The sequence below is a fragment of the Fusarium odoratissimum genome (assembly GCF_000260195.1).
Source record: "Fusarium odoratissimum NRRL 54006 unplaced genomic scaffold supercont1.10, whole genome shotgun sequence".
NCBI classification, from domain to species: domain Eukaryota; kingdom Fungi; phylum Ascomycota; class Sordariomycetes; order Hypocreales; family Nectriaceae; genus Fusarium; species Fusarium odoratissimum.
Window position 1 is genome coordinate 1,152,872 of NW_022158696.1, and position 20,674 is coordinate 1,173,545.

Below are 20,674 nucleotides of genomic sequence, written 5' to 3' on the forward strand. Positions count from 1 at the left end.
ATAAACCATTCAGAGATATCTGGGCGTCCATTGCCTCTCCAACGTTAACCCAATCCAGCTGTGACAGTCAGTTAGATACAGCCTTTTATAGAGTTTATTCGCCACTTACAAGAACGACATTCGGTCGCCTGCCCCAGTTGTCCTCGCAAAGGCCTATCTGTTTTTGGATAGAATACTCTGAATTGCGTCTTTTTTGCATCGGCTTGATTTGGGATGACAATGCCCAGGACGTCGTAGTTCAACATATGATTCATGATCCCCATGAGTTGGGTTGGATCCCCCTTTTCCGGCCGGTCAACCTCACAGGTTGGAAACGAGGAGTTAGATTCACCGAATGGGGTCTCCCAGAAATAGTCGAACTCATCAAGTATGTAGTCGACTCTGCCCTCGTCCATGTTGTAATCTGAGGATAGTCAGTAAGCTCAAGAAGCGAATACACAGAACAAGGCATACCCATAAACACAACAAGTTGAGTTCTATCCTCAAGAAGCTTTTGCAGAGTTGGCCACTCGTCTCGGGAAAGCTTCGTCTTGGGACGAAATACAAGGTCTTTTAACCCTGCACTGCTGAAAGCTTCATCGAACTTTTCGATCGGTAGGGCGTCAATGTTCGTCAGCAATATCGTCACGACCTCATCTGGGTTTTTTCCGACCCATTCTGATATCTCTTCTAGATAGTCCTGCAATAGCCCAGCGTCCAATTCCCAGCAGTGAGTGTGGCACATCTGTATATCGCCATCCTTGTCTTGTGTCTGAGCCTGTAAGGATCGTACGCCTAAGTCGAGTTGTTCTGCGACTGAGATGTATTGGTTGTGAACTGGAAGCTTTCCAACAAAAGCGCTGTTGTGCGTCCCAATGAAAGTGATATCCGAATATTTACGCCTGCAAAGTTCATCATGACCATTGCATGCTGCTGAAGTTGCCGTAGCAAAAGCCAATATCAATGAAAGTTGCATGGCCAAAAAACAGAAAGGTAGTGTCTGGGGAGACTGCGAGTGAAAGTAGAGCCCCCAGGGAAAACTCAAGGCTACATATATGGCAATATCTTCAACTTTGAATTACCACACTCATGCTGACTGCCAGCATGTTGCTTCAAGCCTTTGCAGCCACAAATCATATCAAGGGATATTACCACAAGTTGAATAATAGATCAATAGTTCGACGGTCTTAACATCTATATTCGGCACGTTCTTTACGCATCCACTCGTTGTAAAGGCTGGTAGAATGCAACGATGAGATGGTTGGCTCAGAATCCCAGTCGCATAGCTCTCATCAGCCACATAGCGTTCATTTGGAGATCCATGCAAAGAGCAGACAATGGGGTGACGATAATATCTAACAATATGAATGGTAGGAAGTGATAATTTGATGTTTACTGGCAAGAGATGACTGCATTTAGACACTGAAACCGGGACCAACGTACAAGCCATAGGCTTTCAATTGTTTATAGCGGTTATTGTGTATGGGTGAGCATATAACACAGGCATTCAAAAGTTGTTATACTATTCCGTACTATGTCAGCGAAAGTGCTTGTATGAATAATTGAAGCTGAAGAGTCATGGGAGCAGTGACAAAGAAATGGCTTCGGCTTGTAAGACTCTAGACCCACTCTGACGCACTGGAGCTCGAAACACCAACTAACAATTGCCAGCGCGATCCTTTGCAACTTCCTTACTACGGCACAATCTGGCCACATCAAATACCAACTTACACAGGTATTCTCAACCTGGTTTATGACAAAAATATTCTTGCTCTTTAACACATTCACATATAATTCCGAAACTCACTAAACATCTACCAATGATCCGCTGCCCACCATGTCTGGCTATTTGTCTATGCTAGGTTGGGCCTTTCTCCCAAATGTATGAGATTTGTTCTAGGAACTTGCTTGACCTGCTAACCGCTTCATAGCTTGCAACAGGATGGCTCCAGTCCATTTACTATGGGTTTACCATTCGCGCCGGCGATCCCAAGCCTGCCCCTGGCTCTGCCCGCTATAACTCGCATCGACGCACCATACATATCCTCGTTGTCGCTGCCTACCTCTGCTACACAATCTTCGAAGCGGACTATGAACAGCGCCGTATATCCTCATACTATGCAGATCTTGGAGTGCCACTCGATGCTGCCGATCGCGAGATCAAGACGCGCTTCCGCCGCTTGGCTGCCATGCACCATCCAGACAAAGCAGGCAAGGACGCTGGCGATTCTGCCGCCTTCTTCATGCACCTAAAGGTTGCTAGTGATACGCTACAGGATACTGCGAAGAGATTTGCATATGAACGCTTCGGACCTGAGATTGCACGGTGGCAGAAATGCGTTACTATCAGAGATTATGTTACTCGTGGCGTCGTCTCAGGCATCCTGCCTCACTACGTTGTGGCTGCCGCATCAATTTACATTCTGGGCTTATTTGGCTATATGGAGTTTGGTAAATGCTACCGGTGGCTAGTTCTGATCGCCCTTTGCGTATTCGAGCTCCATACCGTAACACGTCCCGATTTCCCACCTTTTGTCAATGCCATCAACGCCATCCTCACACAATTTACATCTTCGCCACCATATCTACCTTTCCAGATCATCTCTCTCGCCCGGAGACTCACAATCACATTCTACATTGCTCTCAACCAGATAGGACCTCTCATTGCATTCATGATCACGGGGCCAGAAAAATCCGAGGAGGAGGACGAAAAGGCTATGAGACAAAGCCTACATCGACTTGAAATGTTGACAAAGCAACTTGACGGAGATGCTGTACGACTGTTGGATATGGAAATGGCTCCCTTTAAGGGCGACACTGATGCAACGTCCAATCTACAGGGCAAGATGAGGGAGTGGCTTGTACAGAATACTATTAGAGCAGATCCTATGGTTAGAGATGCTATGGGAACGTCACTGAGGAAGAGGAGAGTTGATGCACCGGCAGGTGCAAAAGGTAATAGATAGACAACTTTATCAATATCTATTGTACATTTTTAGTAATCACTAGTTAATCTGTGCTCTATGCAGACAACTTTATGAATAGCACGAAATACAAAGCACTGCCAAACCCCGTTATAAATGACATCAGAAATGCAAGTCATACCCAAGACCACTCTGACTCCAGGTCGTTAGTATGCGTGTGTTGTAACTAGAAAGGTTATGCGGTGCCTATTATGCTTGCGGGACCGCACTTAATTGAAAGTTGAGGGCTCAAAGTCGTGAAGCACCTCTTGTCTCGATGGGGATGAGACAAATGCCAATAAAAGCCGACAAAATAAGGACTGCAGACATGATAATAGGTGTAGTAGCACCATCGCCAGGAACGGTAGCGGCAATGATGGGTGCCATAAGGCCAGTAATGCGGTTCAGGAAGCTGGCCACGCCGGTACCAGCGCCTCGAACAGGAGCAGGGAATATCTCAGGCGTGAAGGCGTACAGAACACCGTACATGATGTTTTGGGCGAAAGCCTCAACACAAGACATTAGAAGTTGGGCAGTTGATGTAGTGCCGTAGAAGACAAAGAGGAAAAGGAACACCGCGGAGAGGAGGGTGGAACTAGCAAGCGTTCCTCGACGACCGAGGAAGGGGGACGGGTGATCAACGAGGTATGCAGCGAGAAGAGAACCAGGGACACCCATGACAGAGGCAATGGCGTAGTTGCGGTATGTGTCTGATGAGATGGTGTCTGTTTCGGACTGCATGTTATCCGATGCTTCGTTATGTGCACGAGCAAAGTATTGAGGAAGGAAGGCATTGAAAAGGGGATATCCCATGCCAATCGTAGCCCAGCAGAACCAGATCAAAGAAGTTGCCATGCCGAGGGTCTTATTCTGGAATAGAGGTCGCAGACGCTCTCCGGAGAATGACTGGAGCTTCTCGCGGAGGAAACCCATAGTCGATGGAGCAGGAATCTTCTTCTCTGCAACATGGGCGAGATCCTCGCCATCCTCACAAGCAACCAAGTCGAGAAGCTCGGAAGTAAGCCAAGTCTTGGTACCATTACGGTATGCCAGACCGTGAATGACAGCCACTGCCTCATGTTGGCGACCCTTATTGAGAAGGAACTTGGGTGACTCGAAGAGATGAAAGACGAAGAATCGGACAACAAACATGGCGAAAGTAACAATGCCGATGGTGACAATGAAGTATCGCCAACCCTGTTCAACTGGCCAGTTGCCGATAAAGTACCATGCAATTAGAGATGAGACAAGCTGTCCAAAGGGCCACCAGACGGACAGCAGAGTGAGCAAAGCACTGGAAGCATCCGGGAGAAATTCCAGAAAGAGAGCACCATCAACAGGAAGATTGCCGCCGACGCCGAAACCAAGGGCACTGAAGAAGAAGCAAACACTGCCCCAGCTTTGGGCATAAGCGGACATGATGCCAAAGACACTGGTAATAAGTAAGGTAGTGTTGAAGGCAATGCGACGACCAAGGAAATCGGACCCAATTCCCCAGAAAAAACTCCCGATCGATAGACCGACGAACAGGGCGCTGGTTGTGTATCGAACTGTCTTTTCATCGACACCGAATTCTCCTGATAGAGATGGCAGACAGAGTGACACTCCCTGCATCCAAAGGTTGTCGGCGAACCATCCACATCCACAGAGAACGAATAACTGCCAGTTATAACTGCCCATACCGATATCTCCGACTGCCTTATTCATGAGCTTTGATTTGACTGAAACCTTGTTAGCTCATAATGCAGCAGTCTTAAATGCAGCACTCACTCTCATATGTCGTCCATTGACCCCGTCGCCCTTCTCTCATTTCTTTGCGTAGACCATCTACCGTATATTCAGCAGCGTCACCTCCAAGCATGCCTTCGCGTTCTTCTTTGATCTCCAAATCATCCATCTCACCCTCCTCCCGCGTTTCCCCATGGCCGGCGCCCTTCGCTTTAGCCGCTTGGCTGTAAAGATGAGCTTCCTCCAGTGGCACCAACACGCCGATATAGTCATCCACTGACTCGACGTACCCAGAGCCGAGACGCCATGAAATGCGCATTTCAGAAGCTGGTACTTGAAAGAACAAGGTGATTATAACTTTAATAGCACAAACATCAAACAAAAATTGGATATTTTCAGATACACGTGATGCTGCCGCTCACACACGAGAGACAACTTGGATTCGAAAGATGAGATAAACCCGTGGCTTGATGGTTGATAAAAAGAGCTTGAACGGAAAAGATTATAATGGTTTGTTGTTGAGCTGCGTCACTGAGCGGAAGAACCGATCGTGGGTTCCGGTAGCTTTGTTAGGAGCAGAAAGCTGTAAAAGAAAAACCGCGCACAGAATAAATAGAACAATAAATAGAACAAAGAGTGACGAGAGTAATAGTAATGTAAGAATCAATAAAAGAAAACGAGGGATTCGATTGTACAGTCGATGAGAGGGTGAAACAAGGCACAGTCTTGGAGATGAGAGGACAAGTCAGAAGTTACGGTGGATAGAACCAGCAAATAATATGTTAGCCCGAAATAGGAGGCCGTAGGTCCAATTTTTGCTGGGTCCAGGGGCTTGGGAGGCGCCAAAGCCGGGCATTCATCAGCATCATCGCCCATCCATCTCCCGTTCTATGGGGGCTTGGCATCAGGACTTGTGTTACCGCCATGATCTTGTATATCACTCGTAATGTTCCTGATAATAAGGCATTTCCAGAAAACATGGCATTGGGTCTTTCCCAAAGATAACTAATAATGAAGTAGCAACTCAGCAAGTCTCTCTAGGTTCTTTAACTCTTGATAAGGACTGCAATGCAAGTGAATCCTCAAAGAGACCAATGCTGATAGTCTGGACACGGAGTACAGTGGCTGGCTACTAGATCACCATTGCCAGGCCGCAGCCGACATTGCCATGTTGTAAAGTTGCTGATCAACTTCATGATACTCGGTTGAAGCGCTGAGTGAGCGGGGCACAGTCATTTTCCATTCGAGTTCCAGACCTGATACTTTCTCCTAATCACAGCCGTGGAATTGTTCCAGACTCTTAACATTTAATTGGAATGAGAACTTTGATAGGCGAATGTTTGCTGCTAAACTTTGGATTGTAAGTTCTTATCGAGGCCAAGCTAGCTTGTCGGGAATAAGGCTTGCGCGTCGATCCGCCCCTTTCGAGATTTGAAACTAAGAAGAGCATGGGGTTTGTACCTCATGGTAATGTTGTGCTATGCACATAAGAATTCTCGCCTCCAGAAACCATCCGCATATTGAGCCTATTTACCAGCCGGATTCGAATCTTGAGCTACAATTCTGCCATGGACTGCGTCGAAGTTCTAAAAGCGCACAGTTCTCATTCATTAGCATCGGATGGTCTCCCGACAGTACTCCCTGCAATGGAAGGATGACAGAGATCTCCTTGACCTCAGAGTGACAAGGCCAAGGGGTGCAACTTGGGAATTGGAATACTACGTAGTAGTTGCTAAAGCTGCGCCACCCCATATGATTGCGATAGTCCAAACGGCTGAGCGATAGCCCGGTGTGACATGCATATTTCCATTTTACGAATAACATGTTCCCAGTAAGTCATTTCTTGAAGTTTTGCTTGTTCACCCCCTTCGTATAAGCTATGTTTCATATCGGCAAGACTCTTGCTGCAGATGAATCCCCCTACGAGCCCATGGCTTTACCTTAATAAAGCAGGGTCTTTGCCATCAATGTAAATCTTGGTTTAATGTATTCCAGTAAAGCTTATCTGCTGCATTACGGGTCCAAATCTTTTGCTATGCTACATATTGTAAGTTGAATTACCTTGTTTGCATGATGTTCTTCATAATAGGTCCGATATGATTACACATTAGGTCCATTCTGGATTTCGTGTCAGCGCCATTAATCTTGATCATATTACTATCACTCTCGTTACTTTGCTGAAATCTATCATTCTGACATAGAGCCAGGAGGTGATCCCATGCACAAATCACAGCTTGGGCCCCAAGCGCGTGATGGCCGTGACTCCAAAAAACTCCATGCGTGGTATACATAGTGCTAACACAAGCCGAGCTCGTGGGCGAAAAGATGTTGGAAAGAAAATTCGACAAGAAAAAGTCAGATAGCCGCTCTAGTCCTCTTCCTCGCTGGTGGTCTCAATGTTCGCCTTCGGTGACTTCTTTCGCTCTTTCTTAACCTTGGCAGCTGGAATCAGAGCAGTATCAGGCTTGTCTGCAATGTCACCCTCAACTACGAGACCCTTGGCGCGAAGAGCAGCATTGATGTGTGGAACAGCCTTAAGAAAAGCATTGTACTGCTCGATGGAAAGCGAAATACCCTATTTAACTAATCAGTGAGACGTCCAAGATGAATGAAGCCTTCGCAAATACCTTCTTGCCAGGTAAAGTCTTGCCATCCTTATCATAGTACTCTCGAATATTGACAAAGGTTTTCTTGCTGAAGTCTGACACACCAACACGGCGCTTGTTTGAGAGCTGGACACGTCCTGTTAGCGCGCGAGCCCAACGGTAGATGCCTCGAACTCGCGTACCTCCCAGTATGGATTTCCATCATCATCTTTACCATCCGACTCAACTGATGTTCCACTCTTGACTCTTTTGGAAGCAGTCTCGGGCTCACTATCAGAATCGGCAGCGCGCTTTTTGGCAGCAGATGTACGGGCCATTATGAGAATCGCAAAAGTCTTTTCAAGAGCTGGACAGAGGGCTCAGACACTCGAATACTGTTTCGTTGAAAGGTGTTTGAGATGTCTTGTCACTTTTGACTTGAAAGTTGAGCTTGAACCAGACTGGCCTCCCAGCCTGGAGGAGACGCGATTGGAAGCTACGCGCGATGTGACACCAATGCACGTGATATCTCAAAATTGGATCCGCCCAGAAAACCAGGTTACGTATCGGATCTTATCATGCCGCCGTGAACTTTCGGCTCGACTGCTAAAACTCATGGATGCCGCATTCCAGCTCGATATATACCTTGGATGTTTAGGTTCAGGATTATGCTCTCTCGTCACCTCAGATATTCACTCAAGTTTTCACCATCTTTCATCAAGTAAATTAAAGATCGACCGATCACGTCAAGGCGGCCTAGGGTACATAAACCTGGCAAGGTTAATCAAACGAAACAAGACATCACACAAGAAAGATTGGACGCTGTAACTCTACAGTGGAGATAAATCAGGGGCAGCATTAGACTTTGTTGCCGTTTTTAGTGCACGATGGCAGTTGAAGCCCACTATTTTGTGACACGGACCGCACCAGCATGAACCTGATACCTCGATTTTGGGTGATAGAAAGATTCGAACAAAGTTAGGATGAAATTAGCACGCCCTCTCACAACCTATTTTATCAAGCTTTCTCTTCAGTACTTGGTCGCAGCCCTACCCTGGGGTTTAGGGGCCATGACCCCTGAAGACTTGAAGACAAGCAATTCCAATGCTCGGCAATTTGAGGCTAAAAAAGCCCACCTGGCACCTTAGACACGCGACACCAGCTATTGTACTGTACTACCTACACTGCGCCAGCTGTAATTCGGCCACATCCATTACCCCCAGCGTTCCAGACAAATTCCAAACCTTGCACGATTCCTTTATTTCATTCCCTACTTTTATCTAGTCTACTGTTTTGCTCCTTTTGCTCTCGGTTTCACTTTTCTTCACGTTTCTCATTAAACTCTCTATTTCCACTGGCTATGCTTACGGGAGTTCGCCTCGGTTCCAGTGTCTTCGTTCGTTAGGAGCTACAACATCTGGGTTGTGTACCGAAACAATCCTAGACAGCCTTCCATTCCCCATGAGTTCAACCGCATTCCCCAACCAGAATGCGCCTCAACCAGGTGCTTCCCTTACGAACCCGCCAAAGCCGAAGGCTATAGCACTCAATGGCTCGCCGTTGCCTACACTTTCACAGACACAAGACGACGACAAGCCGCTGTTAACAGACAAGCCATCGGATGCAAATGATCTTGCTAACAAGATGACTACAACAAACGATGCAATGAACTCTGACAGCCCCATTACGAATACTACGAGAACCGAAACGACCAATACAAGAACTGCAACTGAAGATGGTACTCCAATTGCAAAAGTCATACACTTCTTTGCTACAGCGACTCCAGAGTCACTCGCCGGCGTCGCAGTTGGTTTTGCTGCTTTCACATACTTCACTATGGGACGTTTGGGTCTCGTTCTAATCGGTGCTTTGGGCGGAGTTGCCGGATTCATTTCGTGGGAAGCGCGTAACCCAGAGCTCGCTAAAGCTGTGCGAGGAGAGCGAGGGATCGACGTTATAGATCGGCTTCTAGAGGCCAAGAACAACCAGGCAGGGGAGAAGCGCGAAGACAGCAGCGATGATGAAGAGCCGGCTCTGAAGAATTTCGACGAGTTCCGGCCAGAGACCCGTGAGGCACTTGGGGGTCTTGTTGATGCTATTGTCAGGGACTATGTTAAGTGGTGGTACAGTCCGATTGTTCCGACTGACCACTCGTTTCCTTTGGCGTGTCGCAAGACGCTCACATCTTACCTTCTCTCCGTTTCTAGCCACCTGAGCCGAAAGCGACCTGCGGATGCCTTTCTCGATCTTCTTACCAACTCGTCCTCCATTATTATCGTGTTCATGTCTGAGCTCGCATCCGCTTTCTCCGAACTTCCTCCAGATAGTAGTATGACTGCTGCTGACGCCGTTTACAACTACCTGGCATCTAACCCGGACTGCCATTTGGCCAATCTCTTGAATCAACGTCAGCAAGCGTCAAAATTCAAAATGGTGGCCGAGGACCTTCTTGGTTTCCTGGACCGAAACTCGTACAACTGCGACCCTGCCCGGGTTTTCTTGCGTGAGATCCTCGCGAACTCGGTTCTTGAAAAGACACTACATACCTGCAGTCAAGCCGATTGGATTAACGGGTGGATCGTATACTTGCTAGAAGCTGGTGAACCAAACCTAAATCAGGCCATCGATGTTGGCATGCAGCGAGCCCCAGAATCGAGCGTGGCGGCAACTAACGTCTTTGCGGATTTGGATGGAAATGTCGGAAACGTTGGGATCGCCAAGCCAGGGCGAAGTTCTTTGGAGACGGAAAGGGCTCGACGCAAGGAACCCCTTGGCCACAAGAAGAAGCTGAGCAAGGCGGAGGAAGAGATGGATGAAGCCATGCAAGAGATGAAACGCATGAACGAAATGATTGCCGAAGAAGAAGCACGACGAAAACGCGCGTCGGTGGTTTCTTTTCATGATTCACCAAAGGATTCAAACAATGCTGAAAAACGGTTGTCTGGTGCGCCAGATCTTTCAGCTGCTACGAAACGTGATGTGTCTCTACCATCGGCGACATCAACGGAAGGGTTCTCATCAAAGAGTGACATTGTCCAAACTCCTGTCACACCTCGATCACCAATGGATTCCTCCAGCCCTGAGTCGTCCCCTCGTCGATCCGACGGCACTCGCTTCACTAGCTTCGATCAAATTGTACCACCAGGACAAGTAACAGACGAAGGAGAAGAGGATGCCCCTAAAAAAGCTCCTCTGACCCTTCACAATGCCACGATAACTCTCCACGATGATACCCCTGGCGAGCCGAATAGAATTCGCAGCAAACCTAACTGGGACTACTGGGTGCAGGTTGAGCCGTCAGCTACTGCGTATCCTGGATGGATGATCGTACGAAGATATGCAGATTTTGAAACCCTGCATGAAATCCTCAGACGAATTGCCAACATTTCTGGTGCAACTGCTTTCACCGAGCTTCATAAAGACTTGCCTGACTGGAAGCTTCACACTCGTGAATCTCTGCGCGGTGAACTGGAGAGGTACCTTCGAGATGCTTGTTGGTACCAGAGCTTAGCCGAAAGCGAGGGCATGAAGCGATTTCTCGAAAAGTCAAAGGGGCATACCCACAGCGAATCCAAAGCAGGCTTTGGTTGGGAAACCATGGGCAAGGGTATGTTGGACGCCCTGACATCAGGGCCCAAGGGTGCTATGGAGGGTGGCAAGAGTCTCGTGGGTGGTGTCACTGGAGTTTTTGGAAGTACATTTTCTGGTCTTAGCAGGAAATCTACCCAGTCAGTAGATCTAACGGCTAACTCTAGCCGACTTTCGATCTCGACACCTCCCAGCCAGCTAAGCGGTGTAAGATCTCCCGTCCGCTCTGCGAGAGACAGCATGGACAGCCAACGCTCGTCTATTGTATCATTGCAGCCAGGGAAAATGCCACCCATGGAGCGTCGTCCTAGTTATCAGTCACAAAGTGAGTCGGATGCGGACATTCGCACCAGCCGTTCGGAATGTAAAGAGTCTGCTTCAGCGTCGGCGAGTGCTCTTCCTAGTCGGGAGCATAGCCGTGCACCTAGCCTTGCTCAGCTGCGATCCCCATCAGCTGTTAGCCTCGACTTCACAAAACTTCCGCCTCCCCCCGATCAGATCGCGGACGACTATGGTTTGCCTGAAGGCAATATTGATATGCAGAGTGGAAAGGGACAGCAGGACCGCAAAGGCTCCCAGCAAATCCCAACACCTCCCCCTTCGGTGACTGACGGCAAGAGGGCGTCTTTGAAGCCTGGTAAACAGTATACCCCTCTGTCAGAGCCCGAGACTCGTGTTGCGGTTGAGCTCCTGTTCGCTGTCATCAACGAGATGTACACTCTGTCATCGGCGTGGAATATTCGACGTACTCTTCTAACGGCTGCAAAATCCTTCCTCCTGCGTCCTGGCAACCCGTCTCTCTTGACTGTGCAGTCACTGATTCAGAAATCCGTCATTGACGCCAATACATCGGATTCAGGCATCGCGGAACAGCTTCGCAAGATACGAGAAAACATGATGCCAACAGAGCAGGAGCTCGCGGGCTGGCCAGCTGAGCTTACAGCCGATGAGAAAGAGAAGCTCCGCGTCAAAGCCCGCCGACTGCTAATTCAGAGTGGCCTTCCAGCTGCTCTGATGGGTGTCATGGGCCAGGCGGCGACAGGCGAAGCACTCGGCCGAGTCTTTGACTGTCTGCAGATTGAGGAGGTGGCAAGAGGGCTCCTCTTTGGCCTGATCTTACAGGTTGTTCGAATTGTGACGCACTAGAGAGTTGGTACGAGTAATATTTAATGTGATGGGACAACATGAATGGTGTTTGGTGCATTCGGGGGCTGGCTCATCTCACGAAGTGCATGGTGGAATGTACGAATTTTGAAGGGACAACAACTGGCAACGGAATGGAGCAAAGGAATCGATGGTACTCTTCGTTATTGCACAAGGGGCGAGCATCTTGTAATGATAGATACGCAGACGAGAAGACCTAGATGGTCTCCGTCGTTATTAATATGGAATACCTACAAGCAAGTTCAACTGACTCGAGCCGAGCGTCATTGCATCCGAACGCCAAGAGACTGCAACATGCGTTCCGGCCAAGTCCCCATTCCACCGTCGTTGAAGCATCCGCGAAGAAAACTCAAAAAGGATCACTCCACGGATAATTCGACCTCCGTATAATCACAACATCCAGAGTATCCACATTATGAGCTTTACAAAGAATAGCCCTTGTTTCCGAACGGTGCAGATCGTTTTCCGATGATGGTCCTTCACTAATTTCCGACTGGTCCTCTCCACTGCGTGCTTAAAGGGGGGCGTTGTTCGGCATATCGCAGATGAACTAGAGGCGTTTTAAACCATATCGTACGATAATTGTCGATGATTGACCGCTCACTTGGTTTGCACGTGGAGAGGAAAAAGAAGACCTGCAGGGAAGTAGGGGTTTGGGATGAACGGTATACAGGGGAGTGTGGATGACAACAACAGGAATGGAGGCATAAACGATATGTTTGGCGGTAGCCGCGGGCTGGATCACAGAAGCACCCAAAGTACCACATCTACTTATTTGGCCTTGAGCATCAGTTCCTTAGGTCATTATACGTCTTCGTAATTAATATCTCGGTCAGCTTCTAACATGAGTTAGATTCGAGGAAACTGGTTGCGTTTGCAGGATGCATGGTTTGTTTGGCCTTCAGTCTGTCACATCTGGCCTTCAACACTATCACATATCATCTTGTTATAGCCGACGATCCTGCAGGCTCAATTTCTAAAACCTAAAGTTGCTTGGCAATTAAAGGCGTATGCATAGTACGTACCATGCATGTCTCCTTGCCATCTTGGTACGGACAACCCCCATAGGTTGCATAATACCCTTGTCTATGCCCACATCTCCCCATTGTATCGCAAGCCCACAAAGAATCGCTTCGATACTACATGCCTCTTTGATCACATCACGGGTTTCTTCCGTCCTTACTTTAAAGAGGAGAAGATAGGGAGTTACGTTGAAAGCGCCTTGGCAGAAAACATGCCAAGATAATATCATTATGAGGGCACTAAGCTTAGTACTATGGTAGGGTGGTATATGCAACAAACTAACAGTGCATTGACACAATAAAACGAAGTGAACGCAGTTCAAGGAAGGGAATACAGTGAAAAATGACAGAAGCCTCCAGCTTGCGCCCTATGATGATACATAATAAAACAATGAATGCATAATATGCTGTTGCAGCCGTAAAATGTCATGAGTAGACGTAGCGCAAATATGCAAAAAGATGTAGAAAATGCCGTAGGGGTATCAAAGGATTGTAAATGGTTTGGCCGTGAATCGTTGAAATGTGATACAGTTTTGGCAGGACTATGGTGGTAAATATCAGAGATATGTTGAAACTCATCAAGGTCGATAGACAACATTCGTCAGTAGAGGCAGGTCATCTTCCGTCTGTTCGTTTTGTTTGGTGGCAGATGAGGTTGGTGGAGATGCAAGAGGAGAAATGGCTCGGCATTCAGAGAAGTCCCGTTTCTTCATTGCGTGGGCTTCCCCGGAAAGTCCGTTGAGTAGCTCGTGGCTTCTCTGGCGGTGAAGTTCAATGCGTTTTGTTTCGATCAGGTTGTTTGGGGGGATAGGCTCGTACACCGGCTGCTTGCCCATCTTGGTAATTTCATCCTCAACATCGGCTAACAGAGCGTAAACGTCGTCACCGGCATAGATGCGAATGCTCTCCACATCAGAGCGATTCAGAGATCCGGTGCTGGTCACGCGATCAGCGCTTTCTTTCGTAGCCTCTTCCTCGATCACAGGCTGTTCCAGGATGGTGCTGGGAACTTGAGCCACAACACGTTGAGGAGAAGGTGAACTGGCAGTACGAGGTGAGATAGCGGTCTCTTTCGAAGGGCTCCGAGGTGGGGTTGAGATATTGCCAATGCCAGATGAGGATGGGCCACTCACTACAGGCTCACGTGTCATGCTTGGTCCGCCAAGAGGGAGACAAGCAGCTGCAGCAACGTGTTCGAGCAACTTCTGGCGAACACGAGTACGTCTGTTCTCAGCCTGCTCCAGCTTGTTCACCCAGTCGTCAATGGAGGCATCCAGCTCGGTAAGTGCCTCTTCCTGCTTCAGCATAGACTCGTTGCTGAACTTGGCCACGCGAGGCGAACGCAGGTACTGGCAAATGCGAGAGTGGAGATTTTTGCGACCCGAGCGAAGTGCAGTGTAAGTGCGGCGAAGGTACTCGGTCTTCTCGTCCAAATGGCGGAGTTCCTTTGAGAGCGCCTCAACGTCTTCGGCCCTCAGAACCTCGAAGCGCCCGACCTGTTCATAAGCTTGCTTCTGAAGCAACGCAAGTTCTGGCATTTCAATTTTCTCTAACGCCTCCGTATGCTTCACACCAACTGGCAGTTTCTCAAAGGCCTTTTGTTCTGAAGTAATCCTACTCTTCGATTCTGTCCTCTGGATGATCGGTCCGTTATTGGTGCGCTGATCACGCCTCTTCCTAGGACGACCTCTGTCCATCACTGAAGATTCTGAGCCACCTCTTCGGTGTCCTGCCCGAATTGAATCAACAGGAGGGGTATAACGTCCATCAGAAAGCTGAGGGGATTCAGCTTGAAGCTCCATGAGTGGTGCAGACACTGGGACGGGAGTTGTTGAGCCTGTTGATGCGGACTTTGGTGTTGTAAGATCGGGCATGGAAGAGTTCGGTGTGAAAGAGGTGCAACTTTGGGGAGATGACTCGCTGGTGCGACCCCGTCGAAGAGGCTCGTTCTTTACAGGGAAGCAGTTCAACGACTGTTGGCGACGGAGTAAAGGCGACTGTCCTCCTCGTCTAGGGATGACCAAAGGGGCCAGGTGTCTTGGTGAAGTTGGAGTTGCACCTCTAGAATCCGCCTCGGTCTCACCCTTCATCGAAGCCTGAGGATCGGGGCCCTCGTCATCGCTCGATGCAAAAAGAAAAGTATCGGTAAGATGGTAGTTTCTGGACGAATTGCCAGGTGCGCTAATGGAGCGCTCGTGGAAAGGTGGGCGACCAGGAATTGTTGCTATAAGGATATTAGTCTAGAATCCGACAACCTTTGCCAAGCATGTGACTTACGAGAGTCCATTGAAAGCTCCTGAACGGTTGTCATAGGTCCAACTTCAGGCACACTGATTTTGCGTCGTCGAGCCAGGCTGTGTTGATTCAACCGCTTCTTCAAGCCATTGAGTGTTGTCTGCTGGTTGTCTGTCTTATCACTTGCTGTAATTGAAGGTCCCATGGTTGCCTTATCCGGGTCTACCGCTTTGCTGCTGTTGAGGACGGGCAATTTCCTCTCCTTTGGAAAAAGTTGATACTTCTTCGACGGATCAGGTTGTTGCATTCTCCAAGTAAATGGTTTCTCCTGTGGAGGTAATGGTGACAATTTCTGGAAAGAAAGCATAGGTAAGCTCGGGTTAAATAAGAGGATAGTGAAACACAGGGAGGACGTTCATACCGAGTCGTTGGGTGACTGCGAAGCCTGCTTGGTTATATAGGTGGTGTCGATATCGACGAGGCACTTGGCAATATGAGCCATTGCGTCGAAACAATGCTACCAGATCGGGCTGCCACAATGGGAAGTAGTAGGGTGTCAGAGATTAATTGCCACGGCGAGATGACACTACCGTGGAGATGAGAGCAATAAGCTATAGCATGAAGCACAACAAATACTGGTCCGGTTTAAGTGTTTCGGATTCCTGGGACAGATGGTATATAACAGTTCTAGCTGTGGAAGGGATCCCAGACATTGCTTCTGCGCCAAGCTGTGAGCTCTCCGGTTAGCTTTCTCCATTTGTGGTTGGACATGCACTTACCGGAGAGCAGCCTCGATCAACCCCTTGTTCTGGACAATCCATGATGGGATATCAGGCCCTGGGCCTGAATCCTGGTCAGAACTCATGGCCCCGCCTGAAGGATATGGTGTCACGCCCCCAGAGACTAGAGACATCCAAAATAGTTGATATCAGCATGGGATAGGAGCACAAAGAGGTCTGGGGCGCGCGGGACCAGGAGCTAAGGTGAAGTTGACGAGCAGACGAAGGTCATGGTTCATGACGGATGGTCCATGCTCCCCGCAAGACACAGGACGGCCTAAACTTTGTCAACCAGGCTCGGGGTGGGTTCGCAAAAAGGAATAGATCAACAGGGCCTGTCAGAAATTTGATGTTGTTTTTGTGGCTGCCAACGGTTTTTACTCGACGCCTCGTTCGGCGGTTTTGCTCTTTGGTTGCCCTCCATCACTTCCCGGACTCCCTAGAACTCCTTAGTCAACCCATGTCTCATACTGCCCCTGGACCCAACCTCGGCTGCTACGTTAGCGGAACCGGGACAAGGGTGTCTTCTCCACCATGACGGACAGAGATCAGACCCTAGACGTATTGTGACCAGTTGAGCCGGAGAGTCTTGGCAGCGCAGCTCCCAAAGCAAAGGCGGAAACTTCCCATCAATCATCGTTCACGAAGAAATGAATAACTGTGGCTCGTGCGATTGTCTATCATGGTGATGTGGTTAAGACTAACAAGTTCAACAAGCGAGAGGAAAGGAAAAGGAGGGAGAAATTTTTGATGAATTTATCTTGTCACAAGGAAAAGGCGAAAGCCCAATGCATCAGTCCTTCCAAGTTGGGTAGTGGCTTTTTACAAACAGAGACATTCCCCGTGGAAGGCGTGTTTCAGTTTCCATCACGTATCAAATCTGGAAGGAGAGGCCAAAACGGACGGGAGGCACGCCCCACGGGCTAACGGTGCCATTTGGTTGCTTCGCTCGACATGTTCTATGGTTACAGCAGATGTCTCCAAGGAGGATAGAGTTTCGAAAACCAATCTGGCATGAGCCAATTGCAGCTATTGCACGAGTAAGCTCAACCTGCACTGCAACTATATCATCATGTTGCTTATCACAGTTGAAGGCTTCATTATTCATGTTCCCTCACGTGCGGTGCGGATAGTCGACTATCCGATGTATATCATTAACGCGTCTCTGTATGATAGGATCCGAATACTACTCTTAGAGTTTTCCAGTTGTCTCGTGTCACATATTGCAAAGATGCCGCTACATGCCGTCTTGTTTTCCTAGCTATCATTTTAATAGTACCCATTGCAGAACATGTTGCCCCCACCGTATTAAGATTTTGATAGTCAAGGCTCCTTTGTCCGTCATATAATTGTAGTATGCATAATAGGGATATCACATGAATATGACGACTTGACGAAATGATAGATTTTTTTTTTCAGTTTTTCTTTTTCTTTTGGCCAGAGCACGACTTTCTTTGCTTTTGTTCTCCCTCCAGCGGCTGCAAGGATACCAATGGTGGCCTTATCCCCGACAAAAGGCAACGTTGATCACTTAGACGCAAAACCCGGATGCAACGTCCACTAGAACTAGGGCGAGCAGAAAATTCCCGCTTGATCTACAGAGAGTCGATCGACAATGGCCGTAGTATTTGAGAATAGAGACAATACTACAGTGACCTCCGGCCAAGATGAAGACCCTTCGTCCCATCCCCCGGCACTACTTACAAAGGTTTTTTTTTTGGCAACGTCTCGAAACATGCTGACAAGTGTGGACTGCTGCATATTGCATATTGCATATGGTATGTTTCCGGTGTTTCCTAAAGTTTCTCAACTGCATTGTACGTCATTCAGTCTTACATAGCTGCCTTACCCTTTTTTGTTCTTTGCTTTTCCCGCTTCGTTTCCTCTTTCCACTGTCCGCCGAAATTCTACATGCAACCCTGGCCGGAATATTTAAATAACCTTACCTATAGTATATTGTGAACTCGTGTTGCCTCTTGAAACATAACCGCTTCTGGAGCTAGTCATTCATTTCGTATCCGGAGCGGGTTGTTTTGGTCATCGGTATGTTATAACCATACATGACGAATCTCCTACTCTCTTGGTTCACTGCTATTGATCAAGTGACTAGACATTGATCATTTCCGATATGCATATCCTTTACTACTGTATTATCCGGACGACGCTATAAAGGGCAATATTATCGTCCATATAGCTATAATGACTTGATATGCCATCTCGAGGGACTGGTCCACTGCACTGTAACATCTTGAAGCCGTTGCACCATCCCCTCACCATGGACCATCTTTGATCTACGGCGCTGTGCCTTTTTCAATTCTCATAGCTGAGCTCGCTTATGTTGAGCTGCCAGAAAGCATGGGCCCCTTGTTCTGTCCCGTGCTTGCGGTCGGTCCGGGTTATCCACCCGGTCAAGGGTCAACTAGAACATATCACCCTTGCCGATGGTTTTAGAAGGTCTCAGATCCAGGCACACATCCTCAACGCCGGTGTTTCCAATTGAACCACCCATGTTCGTACAGGTGAATTTTTTCATCAAGGTGAGCGATCGTAAAGCAAAAATGATAGGTGTCTTGAGTCAACAACGGCCAGTATTGGTCTGTGTTCAGACCTCCAGTGTCAGTTTCAGCTGTCACTGGGTGAAGATCATTTGCCTTACTCATTGATCATAACAAAAGCCCGTGTCATGATTATACTCACTGTGAGGTCGTATTCGAAAGGCAAGTGCGGGACGTGAACGAGACAAATTGACATTGGTCCTTGTTGAAAAAAGTATCAGCCAACCGACAGTGTTCTTGTTCACCCGTCTGGGCGGCACGGTTATTATCTGAAGCAACAATATCGGTTTCGAGGCATTGGGTATTCCCGTCACATCTGCCCTTCAGCTATCCCTGCGCAATAGCACAAGATCCTGCATGTCTGATATGGTTCGTCAGTGATTCAAGCCAAGCCATGAGGCAAACCAGACTCGCCCAGCCCCTCGACATGAAACAAGCTTCAACATGGCATCCTATTCAGGAACACATATCTGAAGAATCGGGTAAGGACAGCGTCAAACGACAGGGGAGATGGCGTCCATAGACCTTCAGTAGTTGGTCCGGATCTTTTCCTGCCCAAGTGATCCCTTTGCCCAACCCATTAAAGCTGAATAATTAAGACATCCAGCCGTCTGGGTGACTTTGTGGCGCTTCACATATGTGCCCAGGGTAGAACACGTGGAAGTGAAAGTTAGGTGCAGCCCTACATGCCAACTTAGATATCTCGGATCATTGACCACATTGTAGTTAGATATCATCTCGCACACGACTAGTCGGTTTCATTCTCCTGTCTAAGGCCTCGGTTACAGATAATTACAATGGGCATTGACTTCGTAGGTAACATCAAGGCATTTGCCTATAGATAACATATGCACCAACTCAGTGATGGGACATTAGATCTACTCTATGTTATGATCTTTTGGGTATATCAGAGTATTGATACTGCACCTGCAGGCAAACAAACATAGTAGATAGATAGCCACAATGGACCTATCGGAATCATTCAGCTCGGTCAATGAAGAGCATGTTTCAAACAAGAATGAGGCCTCGTCGTTGGATGATGTTGCGAAGATCTTCGCTGATCAATCAATCACTTGCACGTCTTCAACACATACGGAGGCTTGGCAGCGTGGCAACCCTACCTCTTACTCTTTCTAAGACCGCTTCATGTAAAAGCCGGTTTCGTCAAGCTCAAGACGTTGAGTAGCAATGCCCATGTTTACTCAACTCGATAGCACCCGCATGTTAAGACCAGGGTAGAAGCTACTAAACAGGGGTACCTAGGATAGCTTGCAAGAATCTAAGCCTCCACTGCTTCTGCACGTCCCCTGCATTAAATCAACAGCTGGGATCCCCCACCCGTCAACTCGCACCGTTGCCACCGCAGACCCGGCCCAGGCTCGCTTGCGGTTTGGTGGTTTCGTGGGGTGATATTTGCTCCCTCACCATGACGCCTCCTGCAGCAGCGCCAAGTAGTCTGCCAGGGAGTTTCGACTCCAAAGACTTCTTCAGTGCCGTCATGGCGTCCTATACGGAGTGTCCCCAGCCTAGCCCATTGACCTGGGAAAGACTCCGCTATCGCGAAGTGGCAACCTTGATCAAGTGAGCAGAGTTGAAGTCATAGCCTTGTTTGGGGCAAAGGTTGGAGCCTGCTTCTCTCTCTAGAGACAAGAGACTTCCAAGTATTGTATGGTGAGGGCCTCAGTACCCTTAATGATCCCTTGTCCAAGGTTGGCCAAGGATTATGAAGGACCCTCAATTTTGCTCCTTCTAAGATACCGGTACATCGGAGAACCTGTCATGGCTCGGAGATGACAATATCTGCCCAAATATTACCTTCGATATCGTGGCAATTTAACCGTTAGGACAGAAATATTCTCGAAAACCTAGCTCCCATCAACGGCTGGTCTAGCCCGATTGGACCCTAAAGTCGAATTCGTTTTCCAGGCCAGGGGATACGAATTGAAAACCGTATCAATAGCTCCCACTCATGCAAAACACTAGTCTTAGCCTTGCAGTCACAGCAGTTGCTCGTTTTATGTGTCTCTTCTCTAAAACACTATGTATTCCACAATAAGGGTGTATAATGGTGAGAGC

General features: G+C 48.2%; 7 protein-coding genes across 12 annotated transcripts; 2 read left to right on the top strand and 5 right to left on the bottom strand.

Moving 5' to 3' along the window:
- Window positions 1-44: 44 nt before the first annotated feature.
- On the bottom strand, window positions 45-955 carry FOIG_07306 (uncharacterized protein; the record flags this gene model as incomplete). Its single annotated transcript, XM_031206808.1, has 3 exons — window positions 45-58; window positions 110-403; window positions 454-955. The coding sequence occupies 3 exons, from the start codon at window positions 953-955 to the stop codon at window positions 45-47; spliced, it is 810 nt and encodes a 269-aa protein (XP_031063927.1).
- A 609-nt stretch (window positions 956-1,564) lies between these two features.
- On the top strand, window positions 1,565-4,326 carry FOIG_07307 (uncharacterized protein). 3 transcript variants are annotated; one of them, XM_031206809.1, is made up of 3 exons: window positions 1,565-1,590; window positions 1,651-1,861; window positions 1,911-4,326. In XM_031206809.1, the coding sequence occupies exons 2-3, from the start codon at window positions 1,817-1,819 to the stop codon at window positions 2,943-2,945; spliced, it is 1,080 nt and encodes a 359-aa protein (XP_031063928.1). In that variant the 5' UTR covers window positions 1,565-1,590; window positions 1,651-1,816; the 3' UTR covers window positions 2,946-4,326. The 3 variants fall into 3 exon arrangements, with proteins under 3 accessions (XP_031063928.1, XP_031063929.1, XP_031063930.1); XM_031206810.1 differs by lacking the exon at window positions 1,565-1,590 and having other exon boundaries at window positions 1,650-1,841; XM_031206811.1 differs by lacking the exon at window positions 1,565-1,590 and having other exon boundaries at window positions 1,650-1,714; window positions 1,911-3,054.
- FOIG_07308 (uncharacterized protein) lies at window positions 1,906-5,410 on the bottom strand. Its single transcript, XM_031206812.1, has 2 exons — window positions 4,713-5,410; window positions 1,906-4,663 (listed from the first exon to the last, which is right to left on the bottom strand). The coding sequence occupies exons 1-2, from the start codon at window positions 4,987-4,989 to the stop codon at window positions 3,192-3,194; spliced, it is 1,749 nt and encodes a 582-aa protein (XP_031063931.1). The 5' UTR covers window positions 4,990-5,410; the 3' UTR covers window positions 1,906-3,191.
- A 1,321-nt stretch (window positions 5,411-6,731) lies between these two features.
- On the bottom strand, window positions 6,732-7,983 carry FOIG_07309 (uncharacterized protein). Its single transcript, XM_031206813.1, has 3 exons — window positions 7,459-7,983; window positions 7,298-7,402; window positions 6,732-7,245 (listed from the first exon to the last, which is right to left on the bottom strand). Exons 1-3 carry the CDS (start codon window positions 7,591-7,593, stop codon window positions 7,039-7,041), a joined length of 447 nt encoding a protein of 148 aa, XP_031063932.1. The 5' UTR covers window positions 7,594-7,983; the 3' UTR covers window positions 6,732-7,038.
- A 424-nt stretch (window positions 7,984-8,407) lies between these two features.
- On the top strand, window positions 8,408-12,322 carry FOIG_07310 (uncharacterized protein). The gene has a single exon (XM_031206814.1). It carries the CDS (start codon window positions 8,717-8,719, stop codon window positions 11,987-11,989), a length of 3,273 nt encoding a protein of 1,090 aa, XP_031063933.1. The 5' UTR covers window positions 8,408-8,716; the 3' UTR covers window positions 11,990-12,322.
- Window positions 12,323-13,137: 815 nt separating this feature from the next.
- FOIG_07311 (uncharacterized protein) lies at window positions 13,138-16,449 on the bottom strand (the record flags this gene model as incomplete). 4 transcript variants are annotated; one of them, XM_031206815.1, is made up of 4 exons in its annotated part: window positions 13,138-15,253; window positions 15,307-15,616; window positions 15,686-15,992; window positions 16,044-16,449. In XM_031206815.1, the coding sequence occupies 3 exons, from the start codon at window positions 15,764-15,766 to the stop codon at window positions 13,608-13,610; spliced, it is 2,037 nt and encodes a 678-aa protein (XP_031063934.1). In that variant the 3' UTR covers window positions 13,138-13,607. The 4 variants fall into 4 exon arrangements, with proteins under 4 accessions (XP_031063934.1, XP_031063936.1, XP_031063937.1 ...); XM_031206817.1 differs by lacking the exon at window positions 16,044-16,449 and having other exon boundaries at window positions 13,138-14,070; window positions 14,163-15,253; window positions 15,686-15,766; XM_031206818.1 differs by having other exon boundaries at window positions 13,138-15,616.
- Window positions 16,450-19,769: 3,320 nt separating this feature from the next.
- FOIG_07312 (uncharacterized protein) lies at window positions 19,770-20,496 on the bottom strand. Its single transcript, XM_031206819.1, has one exon. It carries the CDS (start codon window positions 20,096-20,098, stop codon window positions 19,940-19,942), a length of 159 nt encoding a protein of 52 aa, XP_031063938.1. The 5' UTR covers window positions 20,099-20,496; the 3' UTR covers window positions 19,770-19,939.
- Window positions 20,497-20,674: the final 178 nt, after the last annotated feature.

Excerpts from the sequence above, each read along its gene's own strand:
- FOIG_07307 (XM_031206809.1), top strand. The coding sequence starts at position 1,817 with ATGTCTGGCTATTTGTCTATGCTAGGTTGGGCCTTTCTCCCAAAT. Across the intron at positions 1,862-1,910 it reads GTTGGGCCTTTCTCCCAAAT|CTTGCAACAGGATGGCTCCA; the intron begins GTATGAGATTTG and ends ACCGCTTCATAG.
- FOIG_07308 (XM_031206812.1), bottom strand. The coding sequence starts at position 4,989 with ATGCGCATTTCATGGCGTCTCGGCTCTGGGTACGTCGAGTCAGTGGAT. Across the intron at positions 4,664-4,712 it reads TCAATGGACGACATATGAGA|TCAAATCAAAGCTCATGAAT; the intron begins GTGAGTGCTGCA and ends ACAAGGTTTCAG.
- FOIG_07309 (XM_031206813.1), bottom strand. The coding sequence starts at position 7,593 with ATGGCCCGTACATCTGCTGCCAAAAAGCGCGCTGCCGATTCTGATAGT. Across the intron at positions 7,403-7,458 it reads ATGGAAATCCATACTGGGAG|CTCTCAAACAAGCGCCGTGT; the intron begins GTACGCGAGTTC and ends GGACGTGTCCAG. Across the intron at positions 7,246-7,297 it reads AGACTTTACCTGGCAAGAAG|GGTATTTCGCTTTCCATCGA; the intron begins GTATTTGCGAAG and ends TTAGTTAAATAG.
- FOIG_07310 (XM_031206814.1), top strand. The coding sequence starts at position 8,717 with ATGAGTTCAACCGCATTCCCCAACCAGAATGCGCCTCAACCAGGTGCT.
- FOIG_07312 (XM_031206819.1), bottom strand. The coding sequence starts at position 20,098 with ATGACGGCACTGAAGAAGTCTTTGGAGTCGAAACTCCCTGGCAGACTA.